Here is a 19,914-nt window from a genome sequence, read left to right as displayed (position 1 = left end):
AACGAGAGCGCCCGAAAGGGAAAACCGAGCCGAGCCGCTATTTTGAATCCTCATTCACGGCTGTAATGCAAATGGCTTCCTCCTCGGTATACAAGTGCACTTCCATGGCAGGAAAAAAACTACATTTTGCCGCCTATGTCGTCCCCTATTTATACAAATAGGAGTCATTCAGGATTCAGACATGTTTTTGCTCGGCGTTAGCAAGTTAGAGGTTTTTAGCTTTCTCCTGAAATGTTTTCTTTTATTTCTTCTTCCTCAGGGTAGTAAAACTCGCTTTCGCTGTGAACACTGTCGTTATCGCTATCCATGCTGTAAAATTAATGCTATTCTCCTGAGAAATGCTGGCAAACATTTATAAGATTTTTGATATTATAATAAAAAAAGATAAATGTTAACAAAAAATGCTACTATGTTTGTTGTTGCTGTGAACGAACGACTCGCCAGAGGTCTGTAACCGGGGTCCGTACCGTAGCATACAGACCTGCTCGCCAGTCAATCGGAGCGCAGGATTTGATGGAAACCGGACTGTGAAAAAAAATCTCATATCGCCCAGCCCTTAGTCCCTGCACATGTGTCTGAGAGATCACCGGTTATCCTGATTAACGTTTTAATAATAAACACTCACTCACTAGAAGCAGCTCATTTAATCTCATCATTTTGTCTTGAAACTTTGACCTGGAGTTCCACTTTTGTGGTTTATTTATTTAGTTATTTATTTATTTTTAAATGCAGTTTTCCCTCATTTTCAGTGCAAATCTTATTTAATTAATTAAAATTATGAGGCGCTTTTGCAAGGTTTAAAAAAAAAACCCGCACATTTGCAGTGCACATGTTTTTCCTGCAGTTTGTTTGTAGCTCTTGAGGTCGTGATATTTTTGTGATATCGTACCCATCCCTTTATATTTTAGTTTGGTTAACATTTAGTTTAGTGATTTGAGCTAATTAAGTCTTAAATTGATTGCATCATGCAGGGGTCTTAAACTTTTGTAAAGTTTGTATGTCAAGAAATATTTTCTATCTTTTCGTCAACATGGATGTTACATATATTACGACGGTTTATTTTTATAGATTGTAAATTATGATTATTGATTGTTTAATATTTTTGTTTATAATTAAATATTAAAATTAAAAATAATAAACCTCATTAAGGTGTCATGTGACTTCCACTCGCGTTTTTAATAATAAAAAAACCCTCATTAAGGTGTCATGTGACTTCCACTCGAGTTTTTAATAATAATAATAATAAGAAGAATTTTAAAAAACCCTCATTAAGGTGTCATGTGACTTCCACTTGAGTTTTTAATAATACTTTTAAAAAACCCTCATTAAGGTGTCATGTGACTTCCACTCGAGTTTTTAATTAAAAAAAAAAAAACCTCATTCAGGTGTCATGTGACTTCCACTCGAGTTTTTAATAATAATAATAATTTTAAAAAACCCTCTTTAAGGTGTCATGTGACTTCCACTTGAGTTTTTAATAATAATTTTAAAAAACCCTCATTAAGGTGTCATGTGACTTCCACTCGAGTTTTTAATTAAAAAAAAAAAACCTCATTCAGGTGTCATGTGACTTCCACTCGAGTTTTTAATAATAATAATAATTTTTAAAAACCCTCTTTAAGGTGTCATGTGACTTCCACTTGAGTTTTTAATAATAATTTAAAAAAAAACTCATTAAGGTGTCATGTGACTTCCACTCGAGTTTTTAATTTAAAAAAACTCAGTAAGGTGTCATGTGACTTCCACTCGAATTTTTAATTAAAAAAAACCTCTAAGGTGTCATGTGACTTCCACTCATTTTTAATTAAAAAAAAACTCATTCAGGTGTCATGTGACTTCCACTCGAGTTTTTAATAAAAAAAACTCATTAAGGTGTCATGTGACTTCCACTTGAGTTTTTAATAATAATTAAAAAAAACTCATTAAGGTGTCATGTGACTTCCACTTGAGTTTTTAATAATAATTTAAAAAAAAACTCATTAAGGTGTCATGTGACTTCCACTCGGAAGCTTCTGGAGGGAGTGGAATGTGTGCTTTTTTTTTTTTTTTTTAAAGAAAAATTCACAATTCGTATATGTACATGGAATTTTGATTTATGTTTTAACTAAATTGATGATAGAAATGAAAAGAATAATGATAATAATTGAACACAGTGAAAGGTGAGGTTGATGTGCAGCCAGCTGTAGTGGTGCTGGTTTCAGTAAGAGCACGCGGTTCAGGGTCTGTGAGCACCTCTGTGTCCGCTTCTTCCATATTTGGTGAAATGAGATCATGCTGTGGTTAGACAGGCTGATGTATCGCGTGCGTGCGTGTGTGAGAGAGACCTGATGCCCTCATCTGCCCATCCTGGTGTACCATGACACACTGACCCTCATTATAATGTCAGATTTATTTGAGCTGAAATTGGACCTGTGCCACACACACCTGGAGCGAGCGAGCCCTCGTGCGGTTTCTCCTCTTCATTTGCGTGATGGATAGATTGACAGTGGAGCGAATGATGATGATGATGTTTCGGTCGTCCAGTCTGCGGTCTGTAATTTCATCGATTTGCATCTCCGCTCCCTTGTTTCAGTGTCAGAACTGAACGATTTCAGATGAGGGATTTGAGCCTCGTGGTGTATAAAACCTCCGTGGGGGATGATCCAGCAGAGCCGTGGCTCCCTTCAGCACAGCACATGCTGATGAGTGTACAGTTAATGATGTACAGCAGGTGTGAGACGTGGGGAAGGGCTGAAACGCTCAGTGCGCTGATAAAGGAAAGGAATCTGCTCAGGGCTGGCGTTATGAAAACTCAAGCTAAATGGAGTTGATTATCTTCCAGTAATCGGCGGTTCAGTGGTGTTTTATTCCCCGCAGCAGTTTGTCAGCAGTTAAAATGTTCTGTTTATTAAAGAATGACGCGACATACTTTTTTCCGTTTATAGTTCCATTTAGTGTCATGGATGGTTCATGAAATAAGTTAGTTTTTGTTCTCACTTACATTAAAGCAGCTATAAACAGCAGCTTGCATTAAAGCAGCTGTCGGCATCTTTCCCTCACCAGTCTCTAAATCTGTTTTCAGGTGATCAATCAGAATTTTGAGAAGTCTTTTTTTTTTTTTAGATAAAACCTCGTAGAATTTCAAGATAATTTGAAATTTTGATCAAACAGTAAGTCAACATATGAAGTAATAAGCCAGCCTTTTGAGGTAATTAGTTTGCATTTGAAGTAAGAAGTCAGTATGTTGAGGCAAGTTAGGATTTGAGGTAATATGTTGGCATTTTGAGGCAAGTTAGAATTTGAGGTATTACAGTACATTGGCATTTTGAGGCAAGTTAGAATTTGAGGCATTGGCATTTTTGAGTTAAGGTAGGATTTGAGGTAATACACCAGCATTTTGAGGCAAGTTGGGATTTGAGATAATGCATTGGCATTTTGAGGTAAATTAGGATTTGAGGTAATGCATTGGCATTTTGAGGCAAGTTGGGATTTGAGATAATGCATTGGCATTTTGAGGCAAGTTGGGATTTGAGATAATGCATTGGCATTTTGAGGTAAGTTAGGATTTGAGGTAATGCATTGGCATTTTGAGGCAAGTTAGGATTTGAGGTAATGCATTGGCATTTTGAGGCAAGTTGGGATTTGAGGTAATGCATTGGCATTTTGAGGCAAGTTAGGATTTGAGGTAATGCATTGGCATTTTGAGGCAAGTTGGGATTTGAGGTAATGCATTGGCATTTTGAGGCAAGTTGGGATTTGAGGTAATGCATTGGCATTTTGAGGCAAGTTAGGATTTGAGGTAATGCATTGGCATTTTGAGGCAAGTTGGGATTTGAGGTAATGCATTGGCATTTTGAGGCAAGTTAGGATTTGAGGTAATGCATTGGCATTTTGAGGCAAGTTGGGATTTGAGATAATGCATTGGCATTTTGAGGTAAGTTAGGATTTGAGGTAATGCATTGGCATTTTGAGGCAAGTTAGGATTTGAGGTAATGCATTGGCATTTTGAGGCAAGTTGGGATTTGAGGTAATGCATTGGCATTTTGAGGCAAGTTAGGATTTGAGGTAATGCATTGGCATTTTGAGGCAAGTTGGGATTTGAGGTAATGCATTGGCATTTTGAGGCAAGTTAGGATTTGAGGTAATGCATTGACATTTTGAGGCAAGTTAGGATTTGTAGTGATACATCTGCATTTTGAGGTAAGTTGTGATTTGTTTTAATGCATTAGCATTTTGAGGCAAGTTAGGATTTGAGGTCATGCATCAGAATCTTGCAGCAAGTTGGGATCTGAGGTAATACATCTGCATTTTGAGGTAAGTTGTGATTTGTTGTAATGCATTGGCATTTTGAGGCAAGTTAGGATTTGAGGTCATGCATCAGTATCTTGCGGCAAGTTGGGATCTGAGGTAATACATCTGCATTTTGAGGTAAGTTAGGATTTGGGGTGATGCATCTGCATTTTGAGGCAAGTTGGGATTTGAGGCAATACATCTGCATTTTAAGGTAAGCTGAGAGTTGAAGTAATGCATCGGCATTTTGAAGTAAGTTGGGATTTGAAGTAATACGCTAGGATTTGAGGTAATACGTTGGCATTTTGAGGTAAGGTAGGATTTGAGGTAGTGCATTGGCATTTTGAGGTAAGTTAGGATTTGAGGTAATATGTCTGCATGTTGAAGTAATAAGTTTGCAGTTGAAGCAAAAAGTCAATATTTTGAAGTAATACATCAGCATTTTGAGGCAGGTTAGAGTTTGCGGTAATAAGTTGCCGTTTTGAGGTAATTATAATTTTTGAGTTGCATTCGATTTTGACAGAGTCAAAACAATAATTAACAGCAGGACTTTGGGATCGTCAGTCTTTGAGCAGTCCTCATTTTGAGGACAAGTCAGATATTTGAGAGAAAAAAATGAACATCTTGACATAATACTACTGCTGCCACAAATAAAGAGAAAACAGTGTTATGTAGTACAACCCCTGGCAAGAAGTATGGAATCACCAGTCTTGGATGAGCACTCATTCACCCGTTTTATTCTGCAGAACAAACTCGGATCACAAACATGATACAATAATAAAGTCATTCCAAAGTGCACCTTCTTGGCCTTCAGAAACACTAAAAGAAATGAAGAAAAAGCATTGTGGAAGTCAGTAAATGTTACTTTTATAGACCAAGCACAGGGAAAAAAATATGGAATCACTCAATTCTGAGGAAAAAATATGGAATCATGAAAAACAGACAAACAAAAGAACATTCAAAACACATCACTAGTACTTAGTTGCACCACCTCTGCCTTTTATAACAGCTTGCGGTCTCTTAGGCATGGACTTGATGAGTGACGAACAGTATTCTTCATCAATCTGGTGCCAACTCTCTTTGATTGATTGCAGTTGCCAGATCAGCTTTGCAGGCCGGAGCCTTGTCGTGGACCTTTTTTTTTTCAATTTCCACCACAAGTTTTCTATTGGGTTGAGATCTGGACTATTTGCAGGCCATGACATTGACTGGATGTGTCTTTCACCAAGGAATGCTTTCACAGTTTTTGCTCTATGGCACGATGCATTGTCATCTTGGAAAATTATTTCATCATCCCCAAACATCTTTTCAATTGAAGGGATAAGAAAACTGTCCAAAATGTCAATGTAAACCTGTGCATTTATTGAAGAAGTAACCACAGCCATCTCCCCAGTGCCTTTGCCTGACATGCAGCCCCATATCATCAAGGATTGTGGAAATTTGGATGTTTTCTTCAGCCAGTCCTCTTCATAAATCTCACTGGAACGGCACCAAACAAAAGTTCCAGCATCATCACCTTGTCCAATGCAGATTCGTGATTCATCACTGAAGATAACTTCCATCCAGTCATCCACAGTCCATGATTGCTTCTCCTTAGCCCATTGTAGTCTTGTTCTTTTCTGTTTAGGTGTCAATGCTGGTTTTCTTTTAGCTTTCCTATATGAAAATCCCATTTCCTTTAGGCGATTTCTCACGGTTCGGTCACATACTTGTACATCGACTCCAGCTTCCTCCCATTTATGCTTCATTTGTTTTGTTGTCCTTTTTTGGTTTTCAAGACGTATGGCCTTAAGTTTTTTGTCTTGACGCTTTGATGTCTTCCTTGGTCTACCAGTACGCTTGGCTTTAAAAACCTTCCCATGCTGTTGTACTTGGTCCATATCTTAGGCCAAGTTTACATTAGACCGTATCTGTCTCGTTTTCTTCGCGGATCCACTGTCTGTTTACATTAAAACGCCGGGAAACGGGAATCCGCCAGCGTCCACGTATTCAATCCAGATCGTGTCTGGTCCGGTGCTGTGTAAACATTGAGAATACGCGGATATGCTGTGCTGAGCTCTAGCTGGCGTCTCATTGGACAACGTCACTGTGACATCCACCTTCCTGATTCGCTGGCGTTGGTCATGTGACGCGACTGCTGAAAAACGGCGCGGACTTCCGCCTTGTATCACCTTTCATTAAAGAGTATAAAAGTATGAAAATACTGCAAATACTGATGCAAATACTGCCCATTGTGTAGTTATGATTGTCTTTAGGCTTGCCATCCTTCCACTTGCAAGTGGTAAGTGATCTGCGCTGGGATCTCACACACAGCGGCTCAGTCCCGAATCACTGCTCGTGCGCTTCACTCGCGCGCTCTGTGAGCTGCGCAGGGCCGGAGTGCGCACCCTCCAGAGGGCACTCGCTGTTCAGGGCGGAGTGATTTGGAGCGCAGGATGCCTGCGGAGCCGAGCGTATCCGTGTATTGGCGTTGCTGTGTGCATGCAAATCGTGTATTGGTGTTGCTGTGTGCACACTAATCGTTTTAAAAACGTTAATCTGATGATCCGCTGATACGGTCTAATGTAAACCCCACCTTAGATACAGCTGACTGTGAACAGCCCACATCTTTGGCAACCATGCGTGAAGAGTTACCTTCTTTAAGAAGTTTGGCAATCCTCTCTTTTGTTTCAAGAGACATCTCTCTTGTTGGAGCCATGATTCTTGCCAATCCACTTGGTCCAGCAGCCCTCCAAGGTGCAATAACTGCGCTGTTTCTAACTGCAGACTAACGAGCAGATCTAATCTGAGGCTACGTTTACATTAGACCGTATCTGTCTCGTTTTCTTCGCGGATGCACTGTCCGTTTACATTAAACCGCCTGGAAACGCCGGGAAACGGGAATCCGCCAGGGTCCACGTATTCAATCCAGATCGTGTCAGCTCCGGTGCTGTGTAAACATTGAGAATACGCGGATACGCTGTGCTGAGCTCTAGCTGGCGTCGTCATTGGACAACGTCACTGTGACATCCACCTTCCTGATTCACTGGCGTTGGTCATGTGACGCGACTGCTGAAAAACGGCGCGGACTTCCGCCTTGTATCACCTTTCATTAAAGAGTATAAAAGTATGAAAATACTGCAAATACTGATGCAAATACTGCCCATTGTGTAGTTATGATTGTCTTTAGGCTTGCCATCCTTCCACTTGCAAGTGGTAAGTGATCTGCGCTGGGATCACACGCACAGCGGCTCAGTCCTGAATCACGGCTCGTGCACTTCACTCGCGCGCTCTGTGAGCTGCGCAGGGCCGGAGTGCGCACCCTCCAGAGGGCACTCGCTGTTCAGGGCGGAGTGATTTGGAGCGCAGGATGCCTGCGGAGCCGAGCGTATCCGTGTATTGGTGTTGCTGTGTGCACGTGAATCGTTTTAAAAACGTTAATCTGATGATCCGCTGATACGGTCTAATGTAAACATGGGCTGAGGCAGGTGTCAATCTAGGGAAAGGAAATTGACTGGGCGAGTCCGTATTTTCTACCTGAAAATTGAGTGATTCCATATTTTTTTCCTCAAAATTGAGTGATTCCATATTTTTTTCCTCAAAATTGAGTGATTCCATATTTTTTTCCCTGTGCTTGGTCTATAAAAGTGACATTTGCTGACTATCACAATGTCTTTTCTTCGTTTATTTTAGTGTTTCTGAAGGCCAAGAAGGTGCACTTTGGAATGACTATTATGTTTGTGATCTCAGTTTGTTCTACAGAATAAAACGTGTGAATGAGTGCTCATCCAAGACTGGTGATTCCATACTTTTTGCCAGGGGTTGTATTACGTGGTTTTTGTTTCATTTTCCCCTCCCCCTCTGCCTGGCAGAAATTATACGTACATTCTCCGCAATTTGGCATTTTAAAACAAACTGGTGAATCCACATTTCTTACTGTTTTTTTTTCACTCGAGTCTCCTAATTGTAGTCTTTGGAACAGTGCCATGAATGTAATTTTCTTTTTTTTTTCTTTCCTCCGTGGTGGTGAACAGAAGCCATGGAGCTGGACGTAGACGAGGAGGAGGAGGAGGACTTCCCTCAGACACTGTCGCCACTCTTCCAGCGCTCCGTGTCTGAGGACTCGGCCGGCTCGTCAGCCTCGACCACTGGGAAAGCCAAAACTAGGTTAGTGAGAGACAGACACACACACACACACACACACACACACACACACACACACACACAGTGAGCTGAGTCACATTTCTGTGGTTTTATATCTGAGGAGAGTAAGAGGTTTTTTTTTTTTTTTTGATGAATAGCAGTGATGGGGAACGTGTTTGTTCTGCTGGGGGTTGAAAAAAAGATTGTATACAAAGCAGAGGGCACGTGACAAAGAGCTGTGTGTGTGAGAGAGAGAGAGCGAGAGGTTCAGCGAGGTCAGAGAGAATGAGGGGGAGGAGGAAAGCAGGGGCTGAGCAGCAGTGGTAATTGAGCAGGGGGGTGATGGGAAGGGGAGGGAGGCTGAGACCCGGCCCGATGCAGCCTCGCGACCTGCTGATGTCATTAGTGCACAGAGGAAAGAGGAGGATGGGGAAAAATCCCTGCACTCCCTTTCTACTCCCAATTAGCCGCAATTTTCTGCTTTCCGCTGTGCAGCGTATTGAGCAACATGTCGGGAAGAGGAGGCCTTTCCCCTCGCCTCTCCATGTGCACCACTGCCACATGCCTCTGCTTCAGCCAGAGTGCGGGATTAAGAGCGGAGGAACACATGGCACTTGGTGCTCCACTTATGCCACGGCATTTACCAGTCATTATAAGGTTTCATGAATTAATCAATAACGCATCACTCTTTTTAAACATTTTGCGGTTAGATTTAATGTTGTGGAACATCCGAGATGGAAGACGGCTCCTTTTGTGAATTCTTCAATCGGATTGGTTAGAAATTTTTACCGTGTTTCGTACAAGTCCAAAATTTGAGAAGTCGGAAGTAGCAATACAACCCCGATTCCAAAAAAGTTGGGACAAAGTACAAATTGTAAATAAAAACGGAATGCAATGATGTGGAAGTTTCAAAATTCCATATTTTATTCAGAATAGAACATAGATGACATATCAAATGTTTAAACTGAGAAAATGTATCATTTAAAGAGAAAAATTAGGTGATTTTAAATTTCATGACAACAACACATCTCAAAAAAGTTGGGACAAGGTCATGTTTACCACTGTGAGACATCCCCTTTTCTCTTTACAACAGTCTGTAAACGTCTGGGGACTGAGGAGACCAGTTGCTCAAGTTTAGGGAGAGGAATGTTAACCCATTCTTGTCTAATGTAGGATTCTAGTTGCTCAACTGTCTTAGGTCTTTTTTGTCGTATCTTCCGTTTTATGATGCGCCAAATGTTTTCTATGGGTGAAAGATCTGGACTGCAGGCTGGCCAGTTCAGTACCCGGACCCTTCTTCTACGCTGCCATGATGCTGTAATTGATGCAGTATGTGGTTTGGCATTGTCATGTTGGAAAATGCAAGGTCTTCCCTGAAAGAGACGTCGTCTGGATGGGAGCATATGTTGCTCTAGAACCTGGATATACCTTTCAGCATTGATGGTGTCTTTCCAGATGTGTAAGCTGCCCATGCCACATGCACTAATGCAACCCCATACCATCAGAGATGCAGGCTTCTGAACTGAGCGCTGATAACAACTTGGGTCGTCCTTCTCCTCTTTAGTCCGAATGACACGGCGTCCCTGATTTCCATAAAGAACTTCAAATTTTGATTCGTCTGACCACAGAACAGTTTTCCACTTTGCCACAGTCCATTTTAAATGAGCTTTGGCCCAGAGAAGACGTCTGCGCTTCTGGATCATGTTTAGATACGGCTTCTTCTTTGAACTATAGAGTTTTAGCTGGCAACGGCGGATGGCACGGTGAATTGTGTTCACAGATAATGTTCTCTGGAAATATTCCTGAGCCCATTTTGTGATTTCCAATACAGAAGCATGCCTGTATGTGATGCAGTGCCGTCTAAGGGCCCGAAGATCACGGGCACCCGGTTTGGTTTTCCGGCCTTGACCCTTACGCACAGAGATTCTTCCAGATTTTCTGAATCTTTTGATGATATTATGCACTGTAGATGATGATATGTTCAAACTCTCTGCAATTTTACACTGTCGAACTCCTTTCTGATATTGCTCCACTATTTGTCGGCGCAGAATTAGGGGGATTGGTGATCCTCTTCCCATCTTTACTTCTGAGAGCCGCTGCCACTCCAAGATGCTCTTTTTATACCCAGTCATGTTAATGACCTATTGCCAGTTGACCTAATGAGTTGCAATTTGTTCCTCCAGCTGTTCCTTTTTTGTACCTTTAACTTTTCCAGCCTCTTATTGCCCCTGTCCCAACTTTTTTGAGATGTGTTGCTGTCATGAAATTTCAAATGAGCCAATATTTGGCATGAAATTTCAAAATGTCTCACTTTCGAGATTTGATGTGTTGTCTATGTTCTATTGTGAATACAATATCAGTTTTTGAGATTTGTAAATTATTGCATTCTGTTTTTATTTACAATTTGTACTTTGTCCCAACTTTTTTGGAATCGGGGTTGTAATAATAATGCATTTTGTTTGACACCATACAGCACAATCAAAATCAAACACAGTCACGACAATCCAACAAGGAATAAAATCCAGTTACAGAAGTCATTAGGGCTGAAATCAGACCGAACTGACAAGTCTGAAAAGGTGCCGCGCGGAAGAGGGTTCCAGAGGTGAGGGGCAACACGACTGAAGGCTCGAAACCCCAAGATAGTCAAACGAGATGGATGGAAGGCGAGGATCTAAGAGTACGACAAGGTGTGCTGATGTGAAGAAAGTCGGAGAGGGTTGTGAAGCGCCTTAAAAGTGAGAAGCAGGACCTTGTAGTCGATACGGTATTTAACAGGAAGCCAGTGAAGCTGCTGGAGGACAGGAGTAATACGTTCTCCTGAAGCGGTTCTGGTGATGATACAGCCAGCTGAGTTCCAAACCACTTGACCTTTATGGAGATTTGTAAGGAAGACCAGAGAGGATGGAGTTGCAGGAATCAGTGCGAGATGTTACCAAGGGATGTATAAGAATAGTAGTGCTATGAGGTGAGGAACACTGGAATTTGGCTTGATAGACGGGTAGAGCTGGGTGTCGTCAGCATAACGGTGGAACTGAAGAGCTGCTCCTCTTTTTCTTGTTCCAGCTTGTCCCACTTATGTGTGGGGTTGCTGCCTTGTATCTTGACATGTCATATTAATTAGATACACCGGATTCTCTTCCTGTCACAGTTCCAGGCTTGGGACGGGCACCAAATGATGGCTGGGTTCCATTCACACCTATGGGTAGTTTAGAGTGGTCAGTTAGCCTTATTGCATGTCTTTGGACTGTGGGGAGAAACCCACACTGACATGGGGAGAACATGCAGACTCTACACAGAAAGGCTCCCTGGGCTTGAACCCAGAACCTTCTCGCTGTGAGGCAACAGTGCTAACCACCGTGCCGCCCCAATAGTGGTACCGAAGAACAAATTTCTTAAAAATGTGGCCTGGAGGCAGAAGATAAATAATAAATAGAAGAGGGCCTAAAACAGAGCCTTGAGGAACACCGCTTATAACTGGGCAAGACTGTGATCTGAAATGTTTTAATTCAGTGGTTCTCAAACTTTTTTCACCAAGTACCACCTCAGAAAATACTTTGCTCTCCAAGTACCACCATAATGACCAACATTAAAATACAGTAGCGTAGTAGGCCTAAGTATTCATTAAAAACAAGGCGGAGGTTTTATTTAACAAGTATATTTAATATTGTCATCTCTTTGGCTAATGGTAAACACAGCAGTTCCCCGATTGTGTGCGGCTTACCGGCTCTGGCGATCAGGAGGCTGGCACGATATGAAGCTTCCTGTGCTTTGGCTACAAATGTACCATAGGACAGAATGATGGACTTGGACTGCTTCAGTTCATCACGCTTTCATAAAAAAAAAAATCCACTGGTTTGTCCTTTAGTGCTGTGTGTTTGGTTGTAAGATGCCATTTGAGATGCGATGGTTTCATGGACTCATTGCTCAGAACGTCGCCGCATACAACACACTGCGGCCTGGGCAGCTCCTTTGTCCCACTCCAAATGAATCCCAGTTTTATGTGTTTTTCGTCATACTTCCTCCTCACTGGTTTCTGCCGTTTGCTAGCAGTTCTGGGGCTGGTTTTGCCACTGTCGTTAGCATCTGCGCTCGGCTCACACACTTCAGTGTCCTCTTCAGTGCTCCCTCTCCCCTGATCCACGCTCGCATTCGCGGATTTAAGCCACGACAGTAATTTTATCGTACTCGTCATAATTAGCAAAGCCACCTCCACCTTTTCCCATCACAGCCTAGTCTACCAATGGCGGATAACCGTCTGTCAGCGGAACCGGCGGGAATGCGTACGTACGCTACGTATGGCTACCCAGAAGCACTTGCAAACTTTTTAAAATTATTAACTTAATTTGTATCTCCTTTCATTTTCTTGTCATCGGTTGATAAGATATTTTCATCCATTCGGATATTATAGATAGTATTTCACGTTTTTTTATTTTATTTATATTTAATTAAGTGATTCTTTGGCGTACCACTAGAATGGGGCCCGCGTACCACTAGTGGTACGCGTACCACAGTTTGAGAATCACTGTTTTAATTGAACAAACTGTGTACAACTAGAGAGATGTGATTTAAACCAGGTTGGAGGGGTGCCAATGATGCCAACAGACACTAATCTGTCGAGGAGAATTTTATGATCAAAGGCAGAACTGGGATCAAGGGGCATGAGTACCGCTAACTGCCCAGAATCCGCTGCCATCAGGAGGTCAGTAGTGATTTTGACCAAAGCTGTCTCTGTCCTGTGAAACGGACGAAACCCAGACTGAAATTGTTCAGGCACATGATCGTCAATGAGGTGAGAATGAACCTGCGCTCCAACAGATCTTTCAAGTATTTTTCAGAGGAAGGGGAGGTTTGAGATTGTTGGCATCAGCACCAGGTTTATTAAGAGTTGGAGTTATTGGAGCTGTTTTGAGAGATGAAGGTACGAGACCACGAATAAGGGAGGAATGAATGATGCTGGTTATTACAGAGGAGAAGGAGGGTAAACAAGCTTTTACCACCTGAGCAGGGAGGGGGTTTAATGGGCAGGTTGATTTAGGTATTGGAATAAAACCAGAGACATCAGCCACCGCTGGGAGTTTAAAACTAAAAAGAAAAGGAAGAGGGGGGTCATAAAAAGCTGGATAAAGCGGCCTGTCTGCTGTATTTCCAGATGAAGTCAGTTGCTGTTGGAAATTTTCAAGTTTAGCATTAAAAGGGTTAGTGTTACCTTGAGTATTGTTGTACAGATGAGAAGGAAGAATGTGTTATTTACAGTAGAAAATAATGCGCCAGTGTTCCCTTTGCCGGATTTAACGAAGTTTGCATAGTAAGCAGGTTTAGCTGTAGAAAAAACATCCTTATAACAACATACGTGTTCGTCGATCAGACGTTCTTATGGACACCAAGACCAGATGATAGCCTTTGGCTTTAAGTTGATGTTGCTCAGGAGTATACCGGGGCAGAGGGGGTAAAAGAGACAATCTGGGCTTTTAGAGGAGCGGCAGCATCCAGAAGGCTCTGTAGCGGGCGAGCAGTTCATCCGGGACAGATAAATTACCGCTATTGGGGAGGCTGTTGGTTCCATTGGAGAAAGCATGAGATGGTCCAATTGGGTTTGGTCCAGTTTGTGTTAGATTAACGTTAAAAGACACTAGCTTATGGTCGGATACGGACAAGTCCGATGCCATGCAGTCAAGAGAAATAACACCAGATCAAGAGCATGAGCTTTGGAGTGAGGTAGAAAGCCTGAGTTGCTGTAGACCAAAACTGTCAAGGCGTGAAATAAAATCCCTCGTAAGAGTAATACTGACGTTTATTAATGTGGAGGATGGATGGATGGATGGATGGATGGATGGATGGATATTAAAGTCACCCAACAGAATATAGCAGTTTAACAGGAAGCGTGGGTGTGGGGAGGTGGTGGGGGGGGCGATGATGAGTCAGAAGTATTGGGGGGGGTGACGACAACTCAGGGGGGGGGGGTGACGACGAGTCGGAAGCAGGGGGGACGACGAGTCAGAAGTGCGTGCGGGGGTGGGGGGGCAAGTTGAGGTGGAATTTTGAGATATCAGAGTATAGCACTATTGGCACTGTTTTGTCTTTGAGGCTTTTAGTCTTTGAATGATGCTGTGTTCACACTGATACCGGTACGAAAGTGGTATAACTGTCTCGATACAAAGTAAACCGGTACAGTTTAGTGCATCTGTCCACACTAGCGAGAAATGTTTGCGGTTTTCTTTCACGGTAGTTGAAATGCGCGTGCGCGAAATGTTTCCGTGGTTACCGAGTAACTTCCTTCCGAGAATATGGCGGATGAAACAGCGTGTGTGCGCTTTTTGTTGTCAGTGTACAGTCTGTATTTCTGGGGGTCATTTATTCAGTCGAATCGTATAAAACGCGCGAGGCAGTTGAGAAAGAAACAAAGAAAACCAATCTCCCTTTCTCCCCCCTCACTTTCTCCCTCTTCCCTTCTCTTCCCCTCACTTTCTCCCTCTTCCCTTCTCTTCCCCCACTTTCTCCCTCTTCCCTTCTCTCCCCCTCACTTTCTCCCTCTTTCCTTCTCCCCCCTCACTTTCTCCCTCTTTCCTTCTCCCCCCTCACTTTCTCCCTCTTCCCTTCTCCCTCCTCACTTTCTCCCTCTTTCCTTCTCCCCCCTCACTTTCTCCCTCTTTCCTTCTCCCCCCTCACTTTCTCCCTCTTTCCTTCTCCCCCCTCACTTTCTCCCTCTTCCCTTCTCCCCCCTCACTTTCTCCCTCTTCCCTTCTCCCTCCTCACTTTCTCCCTCTTCCCTTCTCTCCCCCTCACTTTCTCCCTCTTTCCTTCTCTTCCCCTCACTTTCTCCCTCTTCCCTTCTCTTCCCCTCACTTTCTCCCTCTTCCCTTCTCTTCCCCTCACTTTCTCCCTCTTCCCTTCTCTTCCCCTCCCTTTCTCCCTCTTTCCTTCTCTTCCCCTCGCTTTCTCCCTCTTTCCTTCTCTTCCTCTCGCTTTCTCCCTCTTCCCTTCTCTTCCTCTCGCTTTCTCCCTCTTCCCTTCTCTTCCTCTCGCTTTCTCCCTCTTCCCTTCTCTTCCTCTCGCTTTCTCCCTCTTCCCTTCTCTTCCTCTCGCTTTCTCCCTCTTCCCTTCTCTTCCCCTCGCTTTCTCCCTCTTCCCTTCTCTTCCCCTCGTTTTCTCCCTCTTCCCTTCTCTTCCCCTCGTTTTCTCCCTCTTTCCTTCTCTTCCCCTCACTTTCTCCCTCTTTCCTTCTCTTCCCCTCCCTTTCTCCCTCTTCCCTTCTCTTCCCCTCACTTTCTCCCTCTTTCCTTCTCTTCCCCTCACTTTCTCCCTCTTTCCTTCTCTTCCCCTCACTTTCTCCCTCTTCCCTCCCTCCCTCCCTCTCCCTTTCTCCCCCCTTTCTTTGCTCCATGTAGCTCCACGGTCGTTTTGAGCCATTTTGGCGTTTTATTTACAGCTGGAAAGCGCGGGCGTATTGTATTGTATTGTATGAATAACCCGGAAGACGTAGGAATGGTTCATTGCGCTTGCGCATTATATTTGTATCGATACAGAGCCGCTTCATCTGTCCACACTACAGCGAAGCGCTACAGTACCGATACTGTACCGGTACGAAACCCATACATTTGTGGGTTTCGTACCGATACAGTTATACCGCTACAGTACCGGTATAGTTGCTAGTGTGGACAGGTGCTGCAGTACGAAAGTAGTTTCGTATCGGTACAAAATCCCTAGTGTGGACAGGGTATTGGAGTAATTCCAGTCGGCTCCTCAAACCCCCCGCACCCCTCGCCTCGCGCCCCTGTGTGAGTTAAATGTCTGTTTGTACTTGACAAGCGGCTCTTTTGGCATCTGAGAGAACCAGAGTGTTTTTCAGTGTCATGCTTATCCAAGTGGCTCGTCATCTCCTCCCGCACAATCCCATCCGAGCAGAACCTCCTCCTCCTCCGTCAGACGCGTTCCAGCGGGGAGGTAAAGAGCCGAGAGGAGCTGAATGCAGCGAGGGGAAAAAGATACAACTGTGTGCGCCATGTCTCTGCATCATTTAGCGCTACAGGCCAGAAATCGCATTTCTTATTGACGTGTGCATGAGAGAGAGAGAGAGAGAGAGAGAGAGAGGCTTTTTAATTTGTTATAATCCTGTCAGTGGAATTATTTCTTTCGGGATCTTAACTTTTTAAATGAATTGGAGATGTCCTTCTGCATTCTACCCTTTACACTGCAAAATAATTTTTTAAATTCCTTTAATGGAGACAGAATATGTGGTGTGTGTGTGTGTGTGTAGAAGGTTCTGAGGAAAAGCTCTTGACACGGTGCTAACGTGGAGCAGAACGGCTCACGTGACTCACGAGCAGCTCCAGCTCGTACCGACGGACTGAGCGTCCAAGTTTGCTCTCGCTGTGGAGATGAGTTTAATTACTCTCAGTAACTCGGAGTTTAATTCTGGTGATGAGGAGGATGCTTGTTTGTTTGTTTGTTTGTTTTTCACTGTAGCTTTAGAAGCAGAAAATCCTGAGTAGTTTAGCTGCTTGTGTAAAGGGACATTGGATCACATCCCAGCAAATGTCCCAAATGGAAGTGAAGCGTTTGCAGATTCGGCATGCCGTAACTCTCCTCCTCGTGTCCTCTCACCGATCAGACGTACTTGGTCGTCCGTGCTTGTTTTTGTTTCGTTTATTTGTTCTCGCTTGCTCACTAAACTGTGCCCTGATTGGTCAGGTGGTTCAGGCGACGCTGTCGTCTTCCGACCTGCGGATGCTCCACTGTGACGAAAAAAAAAAAAACCTTTTTAATTTGAAGCAAAAACCGTGAAATTAGACTTAAAATAAATAAATGTTTTTCTTTAGCGTGAAAAGCTACAGGAAAAAAAAAAACCCCGTCCCAATGAGGCTGTTTCGAAGAGAAATGAAAACGTGTTCGCTCCGATGAGAAGTAGAGCAGCCAGAAAAACCGTTCACCTTGTTGCCGAGAGATATGGTGAACATAAATCCGTCACGGTTGCCATGGAAACGATAATGTATTGGAACATGTTCTGGCCAGTCAGAGAATTTTAGTGTAGTGCAGAAATACGATGTAAGTGTTTTGGTGCTAAAGTATCATCTGTGCAGCCTGTGACATTCTCTCTCTCTCTCTTTCTCTCTTTCTCTCTCTCTGTCAGAAAAAAGCTGTGTGCCTTCTGTTACTGTGGTGAGCGGAGTGTGCTGGGTCAGGGCGAGCTCAAGCTCTTCGGCCCGACTCCGGGTTACGTCCCGCTGCACATCCGCAACCGCCGCGGCAGCTCCGAGAAGGATGACGACTACCACGACGAGGACGACGACAACGACTTCAACGATGACGTGGACCACGCCCGGAGCCCGGGCCAGCGCGGGAGGGGCCTGAAGAAGTGAGTGGATTGTTGGTGGTTGGTTTGATTCCTGTGCGGTGTGGATCTGATTCTCGGTGCGGTTTGGCTGGAGGAGCTGCCGGAGTTCCCCGTGAGGTCTCCTGGGCGGGGTGGAGACAGCGAAAGAGGAGCAGTGGCTTTTAATTATGCCGAGTCGTTCACTTCTCATTGAGAGAGAAATCCTGGAGATTCCGTGAGCCGTCCGGAGTCAGCGCTTTCTGAAGGACTATCGATGTTTAAAAGTGGGGGTCGTATAACGACAGATTACCGCATCATTAACTGGGCTCTCTCTGTGTGTGTGTGTGTGTGTGTGTGTGTGTGTGTGTGTGTGTGTGAGAGCTACAGAGTGAATAGAGAAGTTGCCACTGATTGTGTAAGTAATGGCTGTGGTTTGGATGTGTTTAAAGAGCGCCTGATTGGTCTTCTGGGAAAATGAGGCCTGAGCTGGGGGTAGTGAGAGAGAGGGAGGGAGAGAGAGGGACGGTGAGGGAGGGAGGGAGAGAGGAACAGTGAGAGATGGAGAGAGAGAGAGAGGACAGTGAGAGAGAGGGACAGAGAGGATTGCAAGGGAGAGAGAGGGATAGAGGACAGCAAGAGAGAGGGGCAGAGAGAGGACAGTGAGAGAGGGGCAGAGAGAGGACAGTGAGAGAGGGAGAGAGAGAGAGGACAGGGAGAGAGGACAGTGAGAGAGAGGAAGAGAGAGGGATGGTAAGGCAGGGAGAGAGAGGGACAGTGAGGCAGGGAGAGAGAGAGGACAGTGAGAGATGGAGAGAGAGAGGACAGTGAGAGAGAGGGACAGAGAGGACTGCGAGGGAGAGAGGGAGAGAGGACAGTGAGAGAGGGAGAGAGGACAGTGAGAGAGGGAGAGAGAGGACAGTGAGAGAGGGAGAGAGAGGACAGTGAGAGAGGGAGAGAGAGGACAGTGAGAGAGGGAGAGAGAGGACAGTGAGAGAGGGAGAGAGAGGACAGTGAGAGAGAGGGGCAGAGAGAGGACAGCGAGAGAGAGGGGCAGAGAGAGGACAGCGAGAGAGGGGCAGAGAGAGGACAGCGAGAGAGGGGCAGAGAGAGGACAGCGAGAGAGGGGCAGAGAGAGGACAGCGAGAGAGGGGCAGAGAAAGGACAGAGAGAGAGAGGGACAGAGAGGGAGGGAGAGAGAGCGAGAGAGGACAGTGAGAGAGGGACAGAGAGGACAGCAAGCGGGGCAGAGAGAGGACAGCGAGAGAGAGGGGCAGAGAGAGGACAGCGAGAGAGAGGGGCAGAGAGAGGACAGCGAGAGAGAGGGGCAGAGAGAGGACAGCGAGAGAGAGGGGCAGAGAGAGAGGACAGCGAGAGAGAGGGGCAGAGAGAGGACAGCGAGAGAGAGTACAGAGAGGGAGGGAGAGAGAGCGAGAGAGGACAGCGAGAGAAAGGGACAGAGAGGACAGCAAGAGAGAGGACAGCGAGAGAGAAGACAGAGAGGGAGGGAGAGAGAGGCAGAGAGGACAGCGAGAGAGAGGGGCAGAGAGGGAGGGAGAGAGAGGCAGAGAGGACAGCGAGAGAGGGGCAGAGAGGACAGAGAGGGAGGGAGAGAGGAGAGTGAGAGGGAGAGAGGACAGAGAGGGAGGGAGAGAGGAGAGTGAGAGAGGAGATGGCAAGAGTGAGGAGAGACGGAGAGAGCGCATGACAGCAGGAGAGAGGAGAGTGAGAGAGAAGGAAAGAGGAGAGAAAGACAGAGAGAGGAGGAGTGAGAGAGGGTGGGAGGAGGAAGAGAAGAGAGCTGGCAAGAGGGAAAGAAGAGTGAAAGACGTCAGTGGAGAGAGTGATCTGTGTGCTGTGGCTGTAAAATGGCGGTGACCCTGATGACCCTGTAGAGCAGAAACAGTGCACAGCGTCCAATTAGAAGCTGCCGGAGTAATTACTCACCATCATCTCTGTGTGTGTGTGTGTGCGTGTGCGCGCGCGTCTTGCTGAGTTTCTTTTCTCCTGAGTTTGGTGTGGTGGGGGAGGGGCCTGTCGACTCCACCCAGGTGTATAATGGGCGTGAGCTGTTAAACAGTGGAGGTTTACGCTGAAGCTGTTGGACATAAACTGCTTTCATAACTGATGGGCTCCCGGGAGGTCGTGTGCTCTAACCCGACCCGCACTGCGCTTCACTGAGGTCTTACCAGCGTGGGCTTGTCATGCAGCCCAAC

General features: G+C 44.8%; 1 protein-coding gene across 10 annotated transcripts in view; it reads left to right on the top strand.

Annotated features, from left to right (window-relative positions):
* Positions 1 to 19,914, top strand: part of kmt2ca (lysine (K)-specific methyltransferase 2Ca) — a 308,052-nt gene that overhangs the window by 17,496 nt on the left and 270,642 nt on the right. For all 10 annotated transcript variants that reach the window (XM_060922565.1, XM_060922568.1, XM_060922566.1 and 7 more), the window contains exons 2-3: positions 8,283 to 8,415; positions 17,519 to 17,743. In XM_060922565.1, coding sequence (XP_060778548.1) covers positions 8,283 to 8,415; positions 17,519 to 17,743 — 358 coding nt within the window. The remainder of the gene's footprint in view (positions 1 to 8,282; positions 8,416 to 17,518; positions 17,744 to 19,914) is intronic.

Source organism: Neoarius graeffei, chromosome 5 (assembly GCF_027579695.1).
Source record: "Neoarius graeffei isolate fNeoGra1 chromosome 5, fNeoGra1.pri, whole genome shotgun sequence".
Classification (NCBI taxonomy): domain Eukaryota; kingdom Metazoa; phylum Chordata; class Actinopteri; order Siluriformes; family Ariidae; genus Neoarius; species Neoarius graeffei.
The sequence above is the reverse complement of the archived record's forward strand: the minus strand, read 5'-3'. Positions and strand labels throughout refer to the sequence as shown.